General features: G+C 59.4%; 1 protein-coding gene across 1 annotated transcript; it reads left to right on the top strand.

The window, feature by feature from the left end:
• Positions 1–2491: 2491 nt before the first annotated feature.
• LOC308517308 (claudin-8-like) lies at positions 2492–3163 on the top strand (the record flags this gene model as incomplete). The annotated part of the gene is made up of 1 exon (XM_081088417.1): positions 2492–3163. The coding sequence occupies one exon, from the start codon at positions 2492–2494 to the stop codon at positions 3161–3163; it is 672 nt and encodes a 223-aa protein (XP_080944543.1).
• Positions 3164–19456: the final 16293 nt, after the last annotated feature.

Raw genomic sequence — 19456 nt, 5'->3', positions numbered from 1 at the left:
AGAGAAAGCCACAGGCGGAGAAGAGAGCAGGAGGCTGATGAGAAACACGTGCCGATGGGGACACAGAATTAGTGTCGTCAGGAGGAAAGGAAGAGAACTCCCCAGAGCTTCCCCGTCGGCGCAGCCGTGGAGGGCACAGCGCCTGAGCGGCCCGGGAAGGGGCTCTGACCAGACCGCACCCGGCCCTCACCCCCTACTTCCCACCGCCTGACGGTGGCGTTTTGCTCGAGGTGACTGAGCCCGAGGCGACGACTGGACTGGGAGGCGCTCGTTTCCGAGCCGCGCAGTCGCAGGACGTCGCAGCGCGTGGCGGACGGGGCACCACTTGCTAATGACCACGGGGCTGGAGGACGGGACCGGAGCAGCTGGAGGACGCGCCGTGGAGGACACACAGGTAGGAGTTCAAGGGCAGGAGCCACGCGCGGTGTTATTTTGGGAACAACACACAAAGGGGTCTATTGAAATGCGCGCTGGCTTTCTCGGGACCAGGGGGCAGCCAAGCGCAGCTAATCAACAGCAGGAAAATAACTAAAAGGCAAATGCAGGGGGACTGTCACCAGCCCAGAAAACAGCTCAAACACAGCCCAGAAAACAGCAGACACGGGCAGCCGCCTGGTTGGCAGAAGCAAAACTATTCCAAGTCGTGATAAGAATGAACAGGAGCCTCAGAGAAGCAGGTGCTGGCCCAGGATTCGCTGCTGCAGGAATAAGAACGACAAGATCGAGGGCAGAGAACGGCAGGGGACGTTTACAGGGAAGAAGGCATTGGCCTGTGTGACGTCGTCCACGGGGCTGAAGCGAACGCTGTGGGATCGGCGGCCACACTTAAATCAGGCTCTGCTCTGACAACGGAGGAAAGGGGCGCCCTCCGGAGACGGGGTCCCCTGAGCGTGCGGCTCTTTCTCGGGTTCTGGGTCACACTGGGTTCTTCCCAGACACGACGTGCGGGTTACGGAGCAGCCCGTGCGGGTCGCTCTGCGCGTTAAGACGAGACAGTCGGATTGCGCTATGTTGAGGGGCGTCTGCTTCCCTCTGCAGACCTGGTATTAAAGGCTGGTTTCGTGAGCACCTAATAGAATGCACGTCAACGACTTTAGCCCCTTATCCTATAAGGATTTTACTTAGAAATAGTAGCCATCTGTGCACATTCTTGTCCCATCGGCAGGAGTCCAGTTGCTTCGGCCTAAGAAGACAGCAGCAGCGTAAGCAGCCGCTGCAAACCCCGCAGCCGCTCGTTGCTGTGCTGAGTCCGGCTCCAGCAGGTCATCAGGTCCTGGTTCTCTCTTCACAGGCGGGAACTGTCAACGTTTGCACTACGCTCTCTTCTTAGAGACCAGGATTCAAATTCCAACAGGTTCTTTTTTCTTTTCTTTTTTAAAAATATATTTGTATTGATTTCAGAGAGGAAGGTGGAGAGAGGGAGAGAGAGAGAGAGAGAAACATCAATGATGAGAGAGAATCATGGATCGGCCGCCTCCTGCACACCCCCCACTGGGGATGGAGCCTGCAACCCAGGCCTGTGCCCTGACGGGGAATCCAACCATGACCTCCTGGTTCATAGGTCAACGCTCAACCACTGAGCCACCCTGGCCAGGCTTTTTTTCTTATACAGTTTTTTCCTCCTAAATCCAGGAGTTTCCTGGCTCAAAAGAAACTGATGTGTTTGGCCCCATAGGGGACAACCCTGTGGTGTCACGATGTACTGGGTCCCCGGACCGTTCTGTTCCGTGACTTCGCCCCGGCCCAGCCTGCCTCCAAGTTGTGGGCAAATTAACCCCACCCCTCGGACCCCGTGTGTCCAGAGAACGCGGCTCCCGGGTCTGAGGACCGTCCGCCCCCTGCCCTTCCCCTCGGGCCCGTGACAGGCCCGGCCGCCCTCTCAGGCAGCACTTCCACTTACTCCTCGGCCACAGCCGCTCTGGGCCGGGTCTCCCGCCTGCCTGGACCAGGGGCACCTGTTCACGTCACGGGATCGGTGGGGCAGCTCCTGGTGACCTGAGGGCGGCGCCAACGTTCAGGACGATGCCCACGGGCACAGCACCGTCTCCCGGCTTCTTGGAAACCGGAGAAGCACAAAGTGTGTTTCTGTCCGGGTTCCAAGTAGCTCCGGCCGCCTTGCACACGGGGCTGCCTGTGCGTCCCTCATTGGCCGAGAAAGCTGCTGCACCTGCTCTGCCAGTTCACCCGCCACAGGGGAGGGAGGCCGGCGGCCGGCACTGGATCTAATCTAATAGCAGGAGGCAGCCAGGCAGCTCGGAGTGAGAAGCCAGGTTCTGAGCTCATTCCTGCAGACTGCTCTCTCGGGCTCAGGCTCAGGAGCCCAGCCGGAGAGCCGCCCGGGCCCGGGCGCAGACCAGGACCAGAACCAGAACCAGGACCCAGACCCAGACCAGGACCAGGACAAGGACCAGACCAGGACCAGGACCAGGACCCAGACCAGGACCAGGACCAGGACCCAGACCCGGACCAGGACCAGACCAGGACCAGGACCATGGCCAGTACGGCGCTGCAGCTGGTGGGCCTGCTGCTGGGCGGGGCGGGTGCGCTGGGCACCGTGGCCGTGACCATCATGCCGCAGTGGAAGGTGTCTGCCTTCATCGGGAGCAACATCGTGGTCTTCGAGTCGCTGTGGGAGGGGCTGTGGATGAGCTGCCGCAGCCACACCAACCTGCGGCTGCAGTGCAAGGTCTACGACTCGCTGCTGGCCCTGCCCGCCGACCTGCAGGCGGCCCGCGGGCTGATGTGCGCGGCCTGTGCGCTGGCTGCCCTGGCCTCGCTGGCCGCCACGCTGGGCATGCGCTGCACCCGGTGCGCCGGGGCCGAGGCCAAGGGCGCCACCCTGCTGGCCGCCGGGGTCCTGTTCGTGGTGGTGGGCGTGGCGGTGCTGGCGCCCGTGAGCTGGGTGGCCGCCTCCATCGTCAGGGACTTCTACGACCCCACCCTGGACGACGGCCGGAAGCGCGAGCTCGGGGAGGCGCTGTACCTGGGCTGGGTGTCCGCGCTGCTGCTCGTGTCTGGGGGCGCCGTCCTGTCCTGCGCGTCCTACGTCCCCGGGGAGAGCGGGGGCCCCAGGTACCACCTGCCTGCCCGCCGCGTGGCCCCCAGGAGCTGGCGCTCAGAGAGGAGGCCGGGCAGCGTGCCCTCGCGAAGCCAGTACGTGTAGGTGGGCAGGGTTTTCTTTTCCTCTTTTTATTTTTTATTATATAGAGACCACAATGTTTTATTTTTAAGTGTTTTTTCTTGAGTATTTTCTTGATTTCAGAGAGGAAGGGAGAGGGAGAGAGAGATGGAAGCATCAATCATGAGAGAATCATGCACCAGCTGCCTCCTGCACGCCCTGCACTGGAGCCCGCAGCCTGGGCATGAGCCCTGACCAGGAATCGAACCCTGAGCTCCTGGTTCACAGGTCGACACTCGACCCTGAGCCATGCCGCCTGCGCCGAGTGGAGGTTTTGGCTTCACCTCGCAGGTGGCCGCAATGCCCACTGTTTCCTACAAGCGGAGCCCGCGGGCCTGGACTCGCCTTCTCTCCTGGGGCGCCCCCACCCACCCGGCCGGCCGGTCGCTGAGGGTGGTTCCCCGGAGCTCAGAGCGCAGCCCAGGAGACAGGCCACCCCCGCGGGTCCGTCCGGAGGTTTGCTTCTCACCGCGGTGCCGGCCTTCCCGCCCTGACCCGACCCGCCTCCTGCGGACTGTGATCTGTCGCCGGCATTCCTCAGGACGGACGGGACGGACATTCCTGTCTCCCAGAGACCCAGTCGGCTCCTGTGGTTCTTATTCTAACGGAGGTGCGGGTCCATCCACGGCGTCCAGAGCCCACAGCGCCCTCGGGGGCCCGGGGTAAGAAGGCTGGAGACTGAATTCCGAGGATTGAAACGCGGCTTAGCCATGCGTGCACCTGGGTCATAACGGGGGTGTGAGCAAAAGGCTTTCATCTGCGGGTGAAGGCAACGCCACGGCTTCCGGGAGCCGTGCTCCGGCTCCGGCTGCTCTTGCCCGAGGCCTGCCTTTCCTCCCCGATTAAATCAACAGTTTGTCAAAGGCAGGTCTGCGCCAGGGGCTGTGTCTGCAAAGGGCTTTTCGCCAGAACTGCACTCAGGAGGCAGCCGGGCTGAGACCGGACGCTCTGAAGACGGCGGGAGTGAAGTGTCTCCTTAACCGCGTCTGGGCTGCTTTGGGTAGAAGTCGCGCACGGATGTGAATCGTGCGGTAGCTGCGTGGATAAAGGCTTCGGGTTTTTACCAACGTACACAGGACGGAAAAGTCAAATGCCTTGGTTTTATTTGTTAACCAAAAACTAACCAACCAACCAAAACAACCCCCATGCAAGTCCTCTCCGAACGGGGTCCCCTCGCGCTGGGCTCCTGTCACAGCCGCCATTCCAGGTGCCAGACACGGTCCCCACGTAACCCGTCTCCGTGTGTTTTAGGGCGTTTGGAAATACTGTAGCTGTGTGTTTCCTCCAAATGTGATGCAATTGATCATCTCATTCGAAAGTTTGTACCTACATGTTCTTAGCTTACGTGACTGTGTGTCATCTGCTTTCTGTCCTTGGTGTTAATAAATTTGCCTTTTATATAAATTTTATATTTCTCACTATTCTCCATTTTTTTCTGTTTCATTCGCTTGAAATGAGTTTTTGAAAACCTAATGTTTTGGGATCTCTAATTTTAAAAGGAATAACAAGGTCACATCTGAAAGGTAAAAGTAGGATCAGCATTAACTTTTGAGACTATAAAATACTGTATATTTTTCAATAATAATACACTTACCTTGTAATCATTGAATTCATACACCACGATTTGATGAATGCAATATACTTGTAATGTATTAAGGTGGGGCCATAGGTCCCAATCCATGTACTGTACATACTGCTCATGCGAAAGCCATTTTAGAAGCATTTTCCAGTGCTCAGTACATTTCTACCTCCAGGAAGTGGCATTAATTAGTAACGGGGGTTCATGTTTAGGGGCCTGTACTGTATGCTGGGACCTCTACTACTTTACATGGACTGTGTCCTTACATGTTTTATGATATTGACATGATTCGTTCCATCCACAGACGAGCACAGCTTGGAACAAACAGAAGCCAAATCTCAACAAGTTGAGAGAACATTTCAGAGAATGGCAGTTTCGCAGCTGATTCTAAACACTAGAGGCCCAGTGCCCGGGGGGGGGGAGGGGGCGGGCGGGTGGCTGGGGGGGGCTGACCCTCAGCTCGGCCTGCGCCCTCTCGCAGCCTGGGAGCCCTCGGGGATGTCCGTCAGTCGGACACCCTTAGTGCTGCAGGGGGGGAGAGGCTCCGCCACCACCGCTGCGCTCCGCAGCAGTGAGCCCAGCTTCTGGCTGAGCAGCGCTCCCCCTGTGGGAGCGCACTGACCACTAGGGGGCAGCTTCTGCATTGAGCATCTGCCCCCTGGTGGTCAGTGTGCATCATAGCGACCGGTCGCCTGCCGTTCAGTCTATTTGCATATTAACCTTTTATTATATAGGATTAGACTCAAAGGAGGAGACGTAAGGGGGTTAGTTACACGACGTCCACAGGGTAGGTTAGGGGCAGGAGAAAGCAAAGCAGGGAAACCTCTGGGATGAGGTACAAGGGGGAGACGCACATGCCCTGTGCACGGGAGGGAACGGGCGTTCACAGTGAGCGCTGCAGCCGTGGGCACGCACACGCCCTGTGCACGGGAGGGAACGGGCGTTCACAGTGAGCGCTGCAGCCGTGGGCACGCACACGCCCTGTGCACGGGAGGGAACGGGCGTTCGCAGTGAGCACTGCAGCCGTGGACACGCACACGCCCTGTGCACGGGAGGGAACGGGTGTTCACAGTGAGCGCTGCAGCCGTGGACACGCACACGCCCTGTGCACGGGAGGGAACGGGCGTTCACAGTGAGCGCTGCAGCCGTGGACACACACACGCCCTGTGCACGGGAGGGAACGGGCGTTCACAGTGAGCGCTGCAGCCGTGGACACGCACACGCCCTGTGCACGGGAGGGAACGGGCGTTCACAGTGAGCACTGCAACCGTGGGGACGCACACGCCCTGTGCACGGGAGGGAACGGGCGTTCACAGTGAGCGCTGCAGCCGTGGGGACGCACACGCCCTGTGCACGGGAGGGAACGGGCGTTCACAGTGAGCGCTGCAGCCGTGGGGACGCACACGCCCTGTGCACGGGAGGGAACGGGCGTTCACAGTGAGCGCTGCAGCCGTGGACACGCACACGCCCTGTGCACGGGAGGGGACGGGCGTTCACAGTGAGCACTGCAGCCGTGGGGATGCATTCGCGGAGCAGATCGCCGAGGGCCGGTGGTCTCTCTCTGGGGGAGGGTGGGCCCGGGTCTGGAGAAGGAGACATCGACATTTAAAGACGAGTTTACAAGCTGCAAACAGACACCAGCTCAGTTAGGGCAAAGACTGGCTGTCAGGGAGGCTGAGGCCCCACGCGACGCCCCGCGACCCGCTCTGGCCGGGAAGTCTCACGTCACGCCCTCCCGTGGTGCCTCCCGGTCCCGGCACTGTGGGGGCCGCCGCAGGCCCCCCGGGACCGTGAGGGGCCGCTGCGGGCCCTGTTTGCTCACAGCTGATTCCCAGACTCGGCAGGAAGGACACGGCCTGTCTGACTCCCAGCTCCCGCTCCTTCTCTTCAGAAAACACGGGATTTCTTCCACGGCGTCGCGTGCACATGGCACACGGGCCAAACCACTTTGAGGGGAGGAAAACAGAAGCCGTTGGGAGAAGCAGCCCGAGCGGCTAAGGCCGGTTTTTCATCAAACAGCCGTGTTTCTGAGGGACCCGCCGGGTGTCCCAGGGCCCGGTGTCAGCCTCACCTTTCCCTAAAGCGACGCCCCCGTGGGCTCTCCTCTGGACACGGCTCCAGTGGCTCAAACCCTGCCCCGCCCGCCCTGATGCCAGCGCCCTTCCCTCCAGGCTGAAGGAGCCTCACAAACCGGTGCTCCCCCCGGCCTCTCCCCCAGTCCCTCTGGGCTTTACTATTGAATGCGAGTCAGGCCCGTGGCCCCGGCCCGCTGTCCGCAGGGCCCTCCGCTGCCCGCACGGGGCGTGGGACCCTCAGCGCAGCTGCCGGGGCCGTTACCGCCTCCACAGCGAGGCTCCCCGTCACATCCGTCAGCGCCAGCGCGACAGCGACGTCCAGACACCAGGGCGACCCACACGCCCAGGGGCCTCTGTCCCATCCTCGAGGGGGAGCCTGGGACTGAGGGGGGCTGGTTGGAGGCAAATATGTGCAGGGGACCTCCTATCGGCGTCACAGTGCAGGTCCGTGGGGAGGAGGGGATGTGATGGAAGCAACACCGTCTGTGGGGGACGGGCGTGGCCCCCCCACCTGACACCCCACTGACACCCCACCTGACGCCCCCACCTGACACCCCACCTGACACCCCACCTGACGCCCTCACTGTACCTCCTGCTGCCTGCCCCCCAGCCCCTTCCACCGAGTCTCTGTCCAGTATGGACAGTCCAGACCAGGGGTCCTCAAACTTTTTAAACGGGGGCCAGTTCACTGTCCCTCAGACCATTGGAGGGCCAGACTACAGTTTAAAAAAAAACTATGAACAAATTCCTATGCACACTGCACATATCTTATTTTGAAGTAAAAAAACAAAACGGGAACAAATACAATACTTGTATTTGCATGTGGCCCGCGGGCCGTGGTTTGAGGACCCCTGGTCTAGGGAGAGAGAAGTGGGAATAGACAAGAGGGTTTCAGAGGGAGAATCAGAGCCTTCACTGCGGTCGCCGTCGGCTGGGGCCTTTCCTTCATATAAACAGATTTTTGTTGGTTTCAGAGAGGAAATAGGAGGGGGAGGGAGAAGCATCAATGTTGAGAGAGAATCATGGACCGGCTGCCTCCTGCAGGCCCCCCACTGGGGATCGAGCCCGCAACCCGGGCCTGTGCCCTGACCGGGAATCGGACCGTGACCTCCTGGTTCCCAGGTCGACGCTCAGCCCCTGAGCCCGTGGGCCGGGCACCTGTGCTGTGCGTTCAGCCGCCAGTCCCCCAAGAATTCCTGAATTACACGTGGAGTCCTGACAACGCTGAGTTCAAGGAGACACAGACGTGGGCAGTCTCTCTCCCTGTATTTTAACCTCAAAGAGCGTAAACACACGCCCGTGCGGGTGTGTGAACATGTAAACACACTCCCACGGCTGATTCTATCACGTTGTGAAAATGACACGTGTTTTCAGGAGCTGCCTGTGCCGTCATCCGACGCCTGCCTGATTCTGGGGGGCACGCCGGTGCCTCTGGCTCAGCCTGAGCTCTTCCTCCACAAAACTAACCTAAAGCGCCTGCGACAGTACAGGCCTCGGACAGCGGTTGGATGTGGCTTTAAATTCCAGCCTTAAAAGTACATCGGTCTCTCTCTCTCTCTCTCTCTCTCTCTCTCTCTCTCTCTCTCTCTCATATGCCCCCTCAGAGACCTAGTCTTTCCCCAGATAATCAGCCTCCGTGGCCCCTCCACCCTCACCCCCACCCCACCCTCACCCCTACTCACCCCCGAGGCAGCCTGGGCCCAGTTAAGGTCACAAGGTCGGGACCCTGCAGGCGAAGGGAGCTGGGCTCTGAGCCCTGCCTCCCGGGACGCGCTGGGATGTGGAGACCCTGCCCCCACCTGGCAGTGTGGACGCCCCGGTCCAGTCCGGTCCGGCTGGAGGCCTCGGCCGCCTAAGCAGAACCCCTGCCCCTCCTCCACCTCAGACGCGGGCACCAGGCCAGGCTGAGCAGCTGCACGTCCCAGAGGCAGCGCCCGGGGGCTTCCTGCTCAGTTCCAGCTCCTGCAGGATCCCAGGGGAGGGCGAGCGGCAGCCTGTGCCCAGCTCCGCACACGCCCAGCTCCGCACACGCCCAGCTCCCCAGCTCCGCACACGCCCAGCTCCCCAGCTCCGCACACGCCCAGCTCTCCAGCTCTGCACACGCCCAGCTCCCCAGCTCTGCACTCGCCCAGCTCCCCAGCTCTGCACACGCCCAGCTCCGCACACGCCCAGCTCCCCAGCTCTGCACACGCCCAGCTCTGCACACGCCCAGCTCCGCACACACCCAGCTCCGCACACGCCCAGCTCCCCAGCTCTGCACACGCCCAGCTCCGCACACGCCCAGCTCCGCACACGCCCAGCTCCCCAGCTCTGCACATGCCCAGCTCCGCACACGCCCATCTCCGCACACACCCAGCTCCGCACACGCCCGGCTCCGCACACGCCCAGATCCCCAGCTCTGCACATGCCCAGCTCCGCACACGCCCATCTCCGCACACACCCAGCTCCGCACACGCCCGGCTCCGCACACGCCCAGATCCCCAGCTCTGCACATGCCCAGCTCCGCACACGCCCATCTCCGCACACACCCAGCTCCGCACACGCCCGGCTCCGCACACGCCCGGCTCCCCAGCTCTGCACATGCCCAGCTCCGCACACGCCCGGCTCCGCACACGCCCAGCTCCCCAGCTCTGCACATGCCCAGCTCCGCACACGCCCATCTCCGCACACACCCAGCTCCGCACACGCCCGGCTCCGCACACACCCAGCTCCCCAGCTCCGCACACGCCCGGCTCCGCACACACCCAGCTCCCCAGCTCCGCACACGCCCAGCTCCCCAGCTCCGCACACACCCGGCTCCGCACATGCCCAGCTCTGCAGTAACCAGAAACCCAGGATCCGGCCAGTGAGGCCCGAGGCTGGGCCCGTGGAGCGGCGGGTGGTGGGCAAGGGCCTCCTGCCCCCAGACAGCCCCGGGAGGGACACCCTCACCTGACCCCTCACACGCCTGACCTCTGCGGTCTCGGGGGATCTCAGGGCCAGAACACGGAAGAGGCTGCGGAGGTTCCTCCTGACCGGCCGGCGCTGTGACAGGTGAGGGTGCAGCGTGGGCACCACACGGGCACCTCCCTGGGCTCCTGGAGGGAGAGCGAGCTCCTGGCACAGCTGCCAGCCAGCACGGGTGCTGCTCCCAGTGGTCACTCAGGACAGGAACTGACCTCCACCAGGAAGAGCCAGGTGAGAGCAGACCGAGCTGACCTCACCGGAGGAGGCGACCTCCAGGAGGGCTTCGCACACACACACCTGGGAGAGCCTAGAGCGGACGGGAGCACAGGATTGAAAAGCTTCTCGGACTAAAATAACGGGACCTCCCATTTTAAATGTCTGCAGGGATCTAGCCAGTGTGGTTCAGTGGATAGAGCATCAGCCTACAGACTGAAGGGTCCCAGGTTTGACTCCCGGTCAGGGCGCAGGCCCAGGTAGCAGGCTCGATCCCCAGTGTGGGGCGTGCAGGAGGCAGCCGGTCCATGATTCTCTCTCATTGCTGATGTTTCTATCTCTCCCTCTCCCTTTCTCTCTGAAATTAATAAAATATATTAAAATAAGTAAATAAAAAGTCTGCAGGGACGGAGAATTCAGGGTCAGGGCTGAGGTAGAAGCTGGATGTTTGGGGGATCGAGGCGCACTGAGCAGACCTGGGAAGACGTGTAATTCACCAGGAAGAATACGGAAGGTGACCTGCAGGAGCCACAGAGGCGCCGACAAGTCCTCGCTCATGACAACGTGTGAGGGGTTGTCTCTGGGGCCCCATAAGGCACGAGGTTCTGGCTGCCGTGGCTGTCCGTCTCTTCGCGATCGCCCACGACTGCGCCTCATCCTGCCCTGACGCCCACTCCCCGGTGCAAGTTCTCCTTCTCCACCGCTCTGTGGAGAGCCCTCCCAGGTCGGATGCTTTTCTTTTTATTCCATTTCCCCCGACACAGGACACAGTCAGAAAAAACATGAGAAACAAGCCCATCATCTAGAAATGGATGGTCGGTCGTAACTTACATACGTTGTAAGTTCATGCTCATCTAAACACAAGTGATGAGGAGGAGAAGCCGGAAAGAAGCCCAGTGTCCCACAGAGGACGGGGACTGATGACTGTGCGTCTGCCCGCTCGGGTCCATGTTTCCTGCTATGAAGACATCCCTGACGACCTGACTGTGGCTACTGACACAAGGCTATGAAAGTAGAATAAACACTTTAAAATTTTATATTCATGGAAATCATAAAAACTCTCTCGCACGCACATGGACCACACACACCAACACGCATGCACACACGTCCACATGAACTTAATGTGATTATTATTCACTTTCCTAATTTTTTGTGCTTTCATTTCTCAACTAGAGGCCCAATGCACAAAATTCGTGCACTGGAGGGGGGTCCCTCAGCCCGGCCTGCACCCTCTCGCAGTCCGGGACCCCTTGTCCATACCACCCGCCTGCTCACTGCTCCTTACTTAGCGCTGCCATGGAGGCGGGAGAGGCTCCTGCCACTGTGCTCGCCAGCCATGACCCTGGCTTCTGGCTGAGCGGCGCTTCCCTCTGTGGGAATGCACTGACCACCAGGAGGCAGCTCCTGCACTGAGCGTCTACCCCCTGGTGGTCAGTGCGCATCATAGTGGCCGGTCATTCTGGTCATTCCACCATAACAGTCGCTTAGGCTTTTATTATATAGATATGCCAACATGTTCCTAGTGGGGAAAATCAATACACTTGTGAGTATACTTTCAAGAGGGGAGTCTATTAAAACAATAGATGGCAGACTTCACATTGCAGAAAACCAAATCAGGACCAGGAGGAAAGAGAGGAGACAAGGTCATTAAACTCTGAAGGAAATAATAAAACTGTGGGGGAAAAGTGCAGGTAAATAACATAAAAAGGTTAAACATGACAGAACACAAGAGGAAGAGTGAAGAATATTGAGAAGATCGCTGGGAATCGAGGCCCGCGACGGAGAGACAGCTGGTCTACCGCGTCTCAGGAAAAACCAACGATCTTTAGTGACGACTAAGAGCTGGTTTGATAAAAGCTTTATAGCTCACGTTTAACTAAAGGATTTGGGGAATATCAAAGTGAAGATGAAAGTTGTCCAGTTGGGTACACAAACGTAAGTTGAATGTTTTATTTCTACCCTAATGTAATAACATAAGAGAGCAAGTGGGTTTTCCTTTCATTTGCCCTTTGACTTTTGCATCAAGTCCTTTAAATTGTGTCATTCCACAGAGAAAATGCACTTTGTTTAGCATGGTAATAGGTAAGAATGTAAGCTCCACATTTCCCAAGCAGCTAACTCTTAGCTGCACTTGTTAAGTAACCCATCCCCTGTGGTTTCCTGATGTATTTATTGTGTTGTAGGTGCACACAATCCCCCTGCTTCATTGACCTCTGGATTTTTAAAGGAGATTATCGCTAATGTATAAAGGCTGCTGGTCTCACCAAGTCTGTGGACACTTGTCTGGAATACGCTTCGTGTTCCACTGACGTCGGAATGGAAGCGCCCCACTGAGACCTCGCCCAGATCACAGCAGAATGGGAGCAGAGGAGGAGAAAGTGGGGTATGAATGTGGAGACTCAGATAGAGCCGGCTTCTTCCTTCCTCATTGGAGCAGCTGTGTCAGGCGCACTGGGCACTGACGTGGTCCCGTCTCTTCTAACAAGAATGAAAACCCACCGTGACATGAAAGCAGCCCCGTCTTGGAACCCGGATGCATGATCCCGTTGGCGCAGGCGCTTATGCATCAACATTTAATTACCGTTCAACGTATTGAATTATTTACTAGTTTTTCCACCAAGAATCCCTCAGGCCCGATGCAGAAGGCTCAGCCCCATACTGGAGCCTGGATTGAAGCGCGTCCCCCAACACAAACTGGATAACATAGGAGACCACACCGGTCTCTGAAGGTCTGGATGGGAGAGAACATCGGGCTCAACAATAAGGGCTCCCTTTGATGTCCGTGGCACCCCCAACAGGAGGTCATCGGTGCGACTTTGGAATCCGGGTCCTTCTGTGCCACTTGCTCTCCTGTATCCCCCCCCACGTGACCACCTGGAGACCCGACTCGGGGACCCACGTACACGAGCGCCCCAGGCTGAGACAGGCAGGCATGGACCCCTGCAGTGGCCATGGCAACAAGCAATAGTCTTTTAATGCCCGGCCGTGTGGCTCAGTGGTTGAGCTTTGACCTATGAACCAGGAGGTCACATGCCCGGGTTGTGGGCTCGATCCTCAGTATAGGGCAGTGATGGCGAACCTTCTGAGCTCGGCGTGTCAGCATTTTGAAAAACCCTAACGTAACTCTGGTGCCGTGTCACATATAGAAACTTTTTGATATTTGCAACCATAGTAAAACAAAGACTTATATTTTTGATATTTATTTTATATAGTTAAATGCCATTTAACAAAGAAAATTCAACCAAAAAAATGAGTTCGTGTGTCACCTCTAATACACGTGTCATAGGTTCGCCATCACTGGCTTAGGGTGTGCAGGAGGCAGCTGAGCGATGGTTCTCTGTCATCATTGGTGTTTCTCTCTCCCTCCCTCTCCCTGCCTCTCTGATATCAATAAAAATACATAAAAATTAAAAAAAGGTTGAGCCCAGAATTCAGTGTGAGGCTCAGACATTACAGCCTCAAAGCCCGTCTCCTTCACATGAAAACACAGAAACCCCTTTGTGAGCAGCAAGTCCAAGGTAGAGCAGTGACGTCGCCCAAGCACCAGGGGGCGCTCCAGGCCCCGCTGCCAGGCCCACGCCAGCTGCTCACCTGGGGCTGGGATCGCAGGTGTCCCTCCGAGTGCGAGGGCAGGTAGCCCTTGGGAACCACCTTGCGGTTTATATTTGAAGTTCATCACAACTTCAGTTAATTGTTCTTTCTTTTCTTTTCTTTTTTTTCTTTCAAAAGTGAGCCTTAGCCTGGCCCGTGTCGGAAGCAAAACTGGCCGAGAGGCTGACAGACGGGACGGGAGGGTGAAAACAAAAGGCATGAGGGTCACAGGCGGATGACAGGCCTTGGGCTGCATGGCCTCGGCCGACAGCGTGGCCCCGAGAAGGGCGAGCAGAGGGGCGGGTTCTGGAGCAGCTGGAGATGCGGCTCCAGGGACGCTGAACTGAGAGGCCTGCGAGGTTCTCCAGGGAAATTATAGGAGCTGCAGGCGGGGACAGGGCAGGCGGGGCACGCGGAGGGCGGGAGGTAAGGCCCACCGGGCACCTGGTCACAGGGTGGAGGTCAGGCCATGGGGCACCTGGTCACAGGGTGGAGGTCAGGCCATGGGGCACCTGGGCACAGCGTGGAGGTAAGGCCCACAGGGCACCTGGGCACAGGGTGGAGGTAAGGCCATGGGGCACCTGGGCACAGGGTGGAGGTCAGGCCCCCCCGGGGGCACCAGAGGGGGCTTGGCCAGAGCGTGAAATAGAGAAACTGGAGTTAGGAAGCGAGGGAGGGTGTGGACAGAGGGATGGGAGGTGCACCCGGCGGGAAGTGAGGACAAGAGGAGAGGGAGACTTTGAGCATGTGAACCGAGGGATTGTAGATTCCACGGGGTCAGAGGCTCACTGGTGGTGAAGATCAGAGCGTGGAATGTTCCAGAAGATGTGTGGGGAGGGCCAGGTTAACGAGGAGGAAACGGTCGGGCTGCCATCCCCCGGGGCTGCCAATTAGCCTCCCCTGGGAGCTGGAATGGAGGGGGAATTGGGTCAGCGTCTCAGGGGAGGGGACCCACGCTAGCATTTCCGTGGATGGTGGTAGGTGCAGGTGAGACTCGCACGTGGAGGGGGCGCCGGGCGGAGGAGACGCCATCGGGACGGGAGACGCTGGGGGAGCTGTGAGGACAGGAAGGCCGCCTGCCAGCCGGACCGGCCTCTCCCGGGAAGAGCAGTGAGGGGCACCCTCTCCTCCATGGCCGACAGCGGCCGTGGCCTGTCCGGCATCCGTGTGTCCTCCGCGAAGAGAATCTCCATCTGGTGGGAGTAGAAATGCGCCCCTCCCAGCCCGCGGGCCCCGTTCTCACGTGGGACCCCTCTGGCCAGTGGCCGTGGGGGGGTCTCCGGGCCAGGCCTGAGGCCGTGTGGGGTGGAAGCTGACCCCCAGCCGGGCTCTGCCTTGCCAAGTCCCTCCCTGTGGCCTGACGGTGACTCCGCGTTTCTGAGCCTTCACTGTGAGCAGGAGGCTGGACGGGCCTCCGGGAGGAAGTGCGGGCGGCGGCCAGCCCTGAGCGCCAAACGCCACACAGTGTTTCTAAGGGAGAAAAGTAAACATCTCTTGTTGACACAAAGCCGCCGGAATGTACGTCATGTGAAGCCACGGGCAGTGCTAGCCAGCACGCTCTTCTCCAGAGAGTTTTAAAAATGGCCTCCACTCCCCTGCACTGTCAGCAAACGTCAGCAGATGACACTATGGATGTATACAGCCCTCACCCAGGGGTATTTTCCCACTGGTTTTAGGGAGAGTGGAGGAGAGAGGGACAGACAGAGGGAAACATCCATGTGAGAGAAACAGCGATTGGTGCCTCGACCAAGGCCCGGTCCGGGGAGCAGCCTGCAACCGAAGTCCGTGCCCTTGACCAGGATCGAACCCGGGACCCTGTGGTCCCCAGGCCGGTGCTCTATCCACTGAGCCAACCGGCCAGGGCTGATGACCCCATATAACTGTCTGTTCGAGTGCACAGCGGGGTGCAGCGCCCTCCCATCCTCCCCCCTCACACGGGAGCGGGGCGATCACAACGGCACAGTCACGACAGAGCGTTGGGCAGAGGGAGACGCAGCTCAACCAGCGTGTGGGTCCTGCCCAGCCCGCCCCCGGCTGTGCCCAGGCCGCCCCCGGCTGTGCCCAGACCCAGCTGTGCCCAGGCCCGGCTGTGCGAGCCGCGGGCGGAGGGCCAGGGCGCCGGGTCCTGGGAGCGGCCGTGGGACACGGGCCGGGCGGGTGCGGGCGTGGCTGCCGGGCGCCGAGGGGAGGGACTGGGTGCCCCTGCGCAGCTGTCACAGCCACGGAGCCTCGCAAACCTCATCAACCCGCTTTGGAGGACGTCCTAGGAATGACAACTGTCATTTCCCTCCTCACCTTATCGGCTGCTGTTTCACCGACACCCAGTGTGGACATGCAGAGCTCTCACCCTCACAGCGGGGACGGTTACGGACCGGGGTGCGACGCGCAGCGCTTACACTTGTCAGGAACGGCTGGGCCTTTCGACTAACGCGCTAGAATCCAAGGGCCCCGGGCCTCCAGCCCCTTCCTGTGGGGGCATGGATTTGCGGTCAGACTTCATTCCATAGTCTGGCTCCCAGGTTCCCACTGGCCACGCTCCAGGGCACGTCTGCTCATGGCTTTACGCTGTTTTATTGCTGCTCAGTTACAAGCAGAAGGCGAAGCAGAGGACTTCCCCGAACCACGGCTAAGCGTGTGGGCACTGCATACAGTCAGCACTTCCAGTCACACGCACACGCACGTGTAAGCCCAGCCCAGTGCCCGGCGTCACGTGTCACATGACCAACGCAACCTTCCGACATACTCAGCTCACAGACGGCCAGGCGTACGGCTCACGGGCCAGACGATGCCGCGATGCCACATGTTTTAAATGACAAACAGCCGTCAGTGTGAGCCCCAAACCACACAGGCCACAGCCGCCCCCCCACGTCCCGGACGCCCTGGCTGCCCTGAGGCGAGGAGGTGACTTTGGATTTAGATGTAAAGGGGTGGAGCGTCTGCGTTCACACACGGGGCTCCAGGTGCCGCCCAGAGAGCCCGAGACCTCGGCCTGAGAGGGGCACACGCCCCCTTGGGCGCTGGCTGACTGCTCACGGGTCCTGCCTGTGCAGGTGCCAGGACGGAGCCAGGGCTGGGAACACAGCACAGGGCACAGGCGATGTCTGAGGACGGTGCACCTGGAGCCGGTGTCATTTTATCAGCCAAGGCACCCAATCAACTCAGCCAAATAAACACATAAACACATAAAAATAAAGAAACGCCAGGACGCTCCCAGTCAGTGGGTGTCAACCAACTCCACGCCCCAGACGCACACGCATTTGCAAAAGGCCCTCACCCGCGTCTCCCGCCTCGGGACCCAAGGGAGGCGGAGCTCACTGATTAACGGCCGACTTGGCCTTTGCTCTTTGGCTCAGTGGAGAGACCATCCGCCTCCAGACTGAAGGGTCCTGGGTTCGATTCCCGATCAGGGCACAGGCCTGGGTTGCAGGCTGGATCCCCAGCAGGGGGCCCGCAGGAGGCAGCCGATCCATGATTCTCTCTCATGGATGCTTCTATCTCTCCCTCTCCCTTCCTCTCTGAAATCAATACAAATATATACATATCTATTTCATCATGTGAGTGTTAGGATCGCAGAGCAAACTACAGATACTCCCACAAAAGCATGACTAGTTCAGAGAGACATGGGCAAAGCAGTGGGAACTAAAGCTACTTCCCCACCCCAGTGCCTGCACCTCCCCTTCCTCTTCCTCCTCCTCCTCCTCCCCTTCCCCCTCTCCTCCCCCTCCCCCCTCCTCAGGCATGTTGGGAGGTGAGATCACCTATGAGCAGCCTTTGTTCCCAGGCCACCCCGATGATCCTCATTAAGTGTCTCTCCCCTGGGGCATCCCCCATAAAGAGTCTCCCTGAATCGGGTCCTGTGGCTTCTGTCTGCGGGAGACAGGCGTGTCTGTCTCCTTTTCTTACCACAGAACAAACAGCACAGAATATCATTCCTTGTGACTCGGCTGGGAGCGCTCCCCAGCCCGGTGCCCCGCCTCCGGCTCTGTGTCCCCAAGAAAGAGTGCAGGAGAGGTCCGTGAGGAGGGGACACAGGTGACACTTTCAACCACAAAGAAGTAAAAGCTCGGGGTGCAGGGGACCCAGGGAGCCGGTGGGGGCCCGGGTTCTGGACCCGCCTGTCCCCGCGGAACGAACTTTCAGGGGAGCCTTGGGGGGACCGACCGTCCCCCACCCGCATGCAATGGAGCCAGCGGTGGGGTGCCGCTGGGATTCCTTCTGGGAGACAAATTCATGCGTTTTTAAGGCCGACGGAGCCTTTCCCGTGAAGTTAACCAAACTCGCAAAGGCAGCGTGTGGTGCTGGGCAGTGCGGCTCGGGCACCGCGGCCTGAGGCTGCGTCTGGGTTCCCCCCTCCCAGCCGGGGCATGAACCCCGTCTGTGCTGCTGGGAAGAGGGGAAGGGCTGTGCTGTATGTGCTCGGGCTGCAGCGCAAACCGGTGTGGGAGGGACGGGAGGATCCCCAGGCCCACAGGGAAAATGGGAGCAAAACCAGCCGGTGCTGCAGCTTACGACACGGAGCACAAAATGCACGGTCACGAGTCCCGACGGATGTGAACAGGTGGTTCATGGGTGAGTAAGAGGGGAAGGCGAGCCGTGCAGGAGATTCCCACCTGATGCCTGGAGCCCCCTCCCCGAGGGTGGGCTGTGCAGGGACCTCCCTGGAGGGGCCGCGGGAGAGGCGAGGGCCACCTCTAGGTGAGAAACCTGAAATCCCGACAGCGGGTCCCAGCTGGGACCGAGGCCCCATGGCAGCCACAGAGGAGGCGGCTCCCCTGCAGGTGATGGGGGCGGGCAAAGGTCTCACCTCTGGGACCGTCTCCCCAGCCACAGCCTCGTGGAATCCGCAGGGAACAGGAGACATTGCAGGACGAGGGCGACCGACCCACCGAGCCTTGCGCATGCCCCTCAGAGTCAAGGTCACCGAGTGCGGGAACGCTCGAGGAAGGTCACGGCTGGGAGGAGCCGGAACCTTAGAGCTGAAGGTCGCCGTGCCTGGGGGGGCGTGGGGGGTGGGCAGGGGTCGGGGCACAGAGCGAGGACACAGCGAGGAACCAGCAAGTGCGAATAACTGAGCTTCGGTCAGTGACAACGTGCGGCTGCCTCAGGAGGTTGGGGCATCGTCCCTACACGGGAAGGTGGCGGGTTCGATCCGGTCGGGGCACGTGCGGGAGGCACCTAATCAACGTTTCTCTCTCACATCAGTGTTTCTCTCTCCCTCTCTCTCTCAAATCAATAAACATATCCTCAGCTAAGAATTTAAAAAATAATAAAAATAATTACTAAACAAATATATTTTTATCAATTTAGGTTCCCAGCACCTGCAGGTCTGCACGTGGCCCCGTCTGCGGCCTCCCCTCTCCCCTCGTCACGCCCCCTCCTCTGGCCCCTTCCCAGGAGCCCTGAGCCCTCTGGCCTCACGTCTGACCCCAGCCCGCCTGCGTGACGCACGTGCTCCATCCCACCCCCTGCGAGACGCTCAGGCTAGTTCCGGCTCGGGCCTCCGGCTACGGCTGAGCTACGGTTTTGTCAGCGAGTCTTCCTTTCACTTCACGATTAACGTTCAGGACTCTCTTCTGTTTGGATTCTTCTATACCCTATGTTTCCGCGCTCTATTTTTCTGTCTACAGCTGTGTGTCCACTCGTAATTAACACATTTTGGCAATCACCACCTAATATTTACGACTCTCACTGCAACGTGCGCGCGGTGAAGGTCGGATGAGCCACGGTGAGAAGAGACGCTTAAGGCTGAGCAGGCACGGGAAAATGCTTCACAGACATTTGGTTATAGTGTGAAATGTCTGCACCTGGCTAGAAAGCAAGCCGTGTTCCTGGGCTGAAGAAACTCCAAGGAGGCTAGTTGCTAGGGAGAGGAAG

The sequence above is a fragment of the Myotis nattereri genome (assembly GCF_964212035.1).
Source record: "Myotis nattereri genome assembly, chromosome: 3".
Taxonomy (NCBI): Eukaryota; Metazoa; Chordata; class Mammalia; order Chiroptera; family Vespertilionidae; genus Myotis; species Myotis nattereri.
Note: the sequence above shows the minus strand (reverse complement) of the source record. Positions and strands in the feature narration are given on the sequence as shown.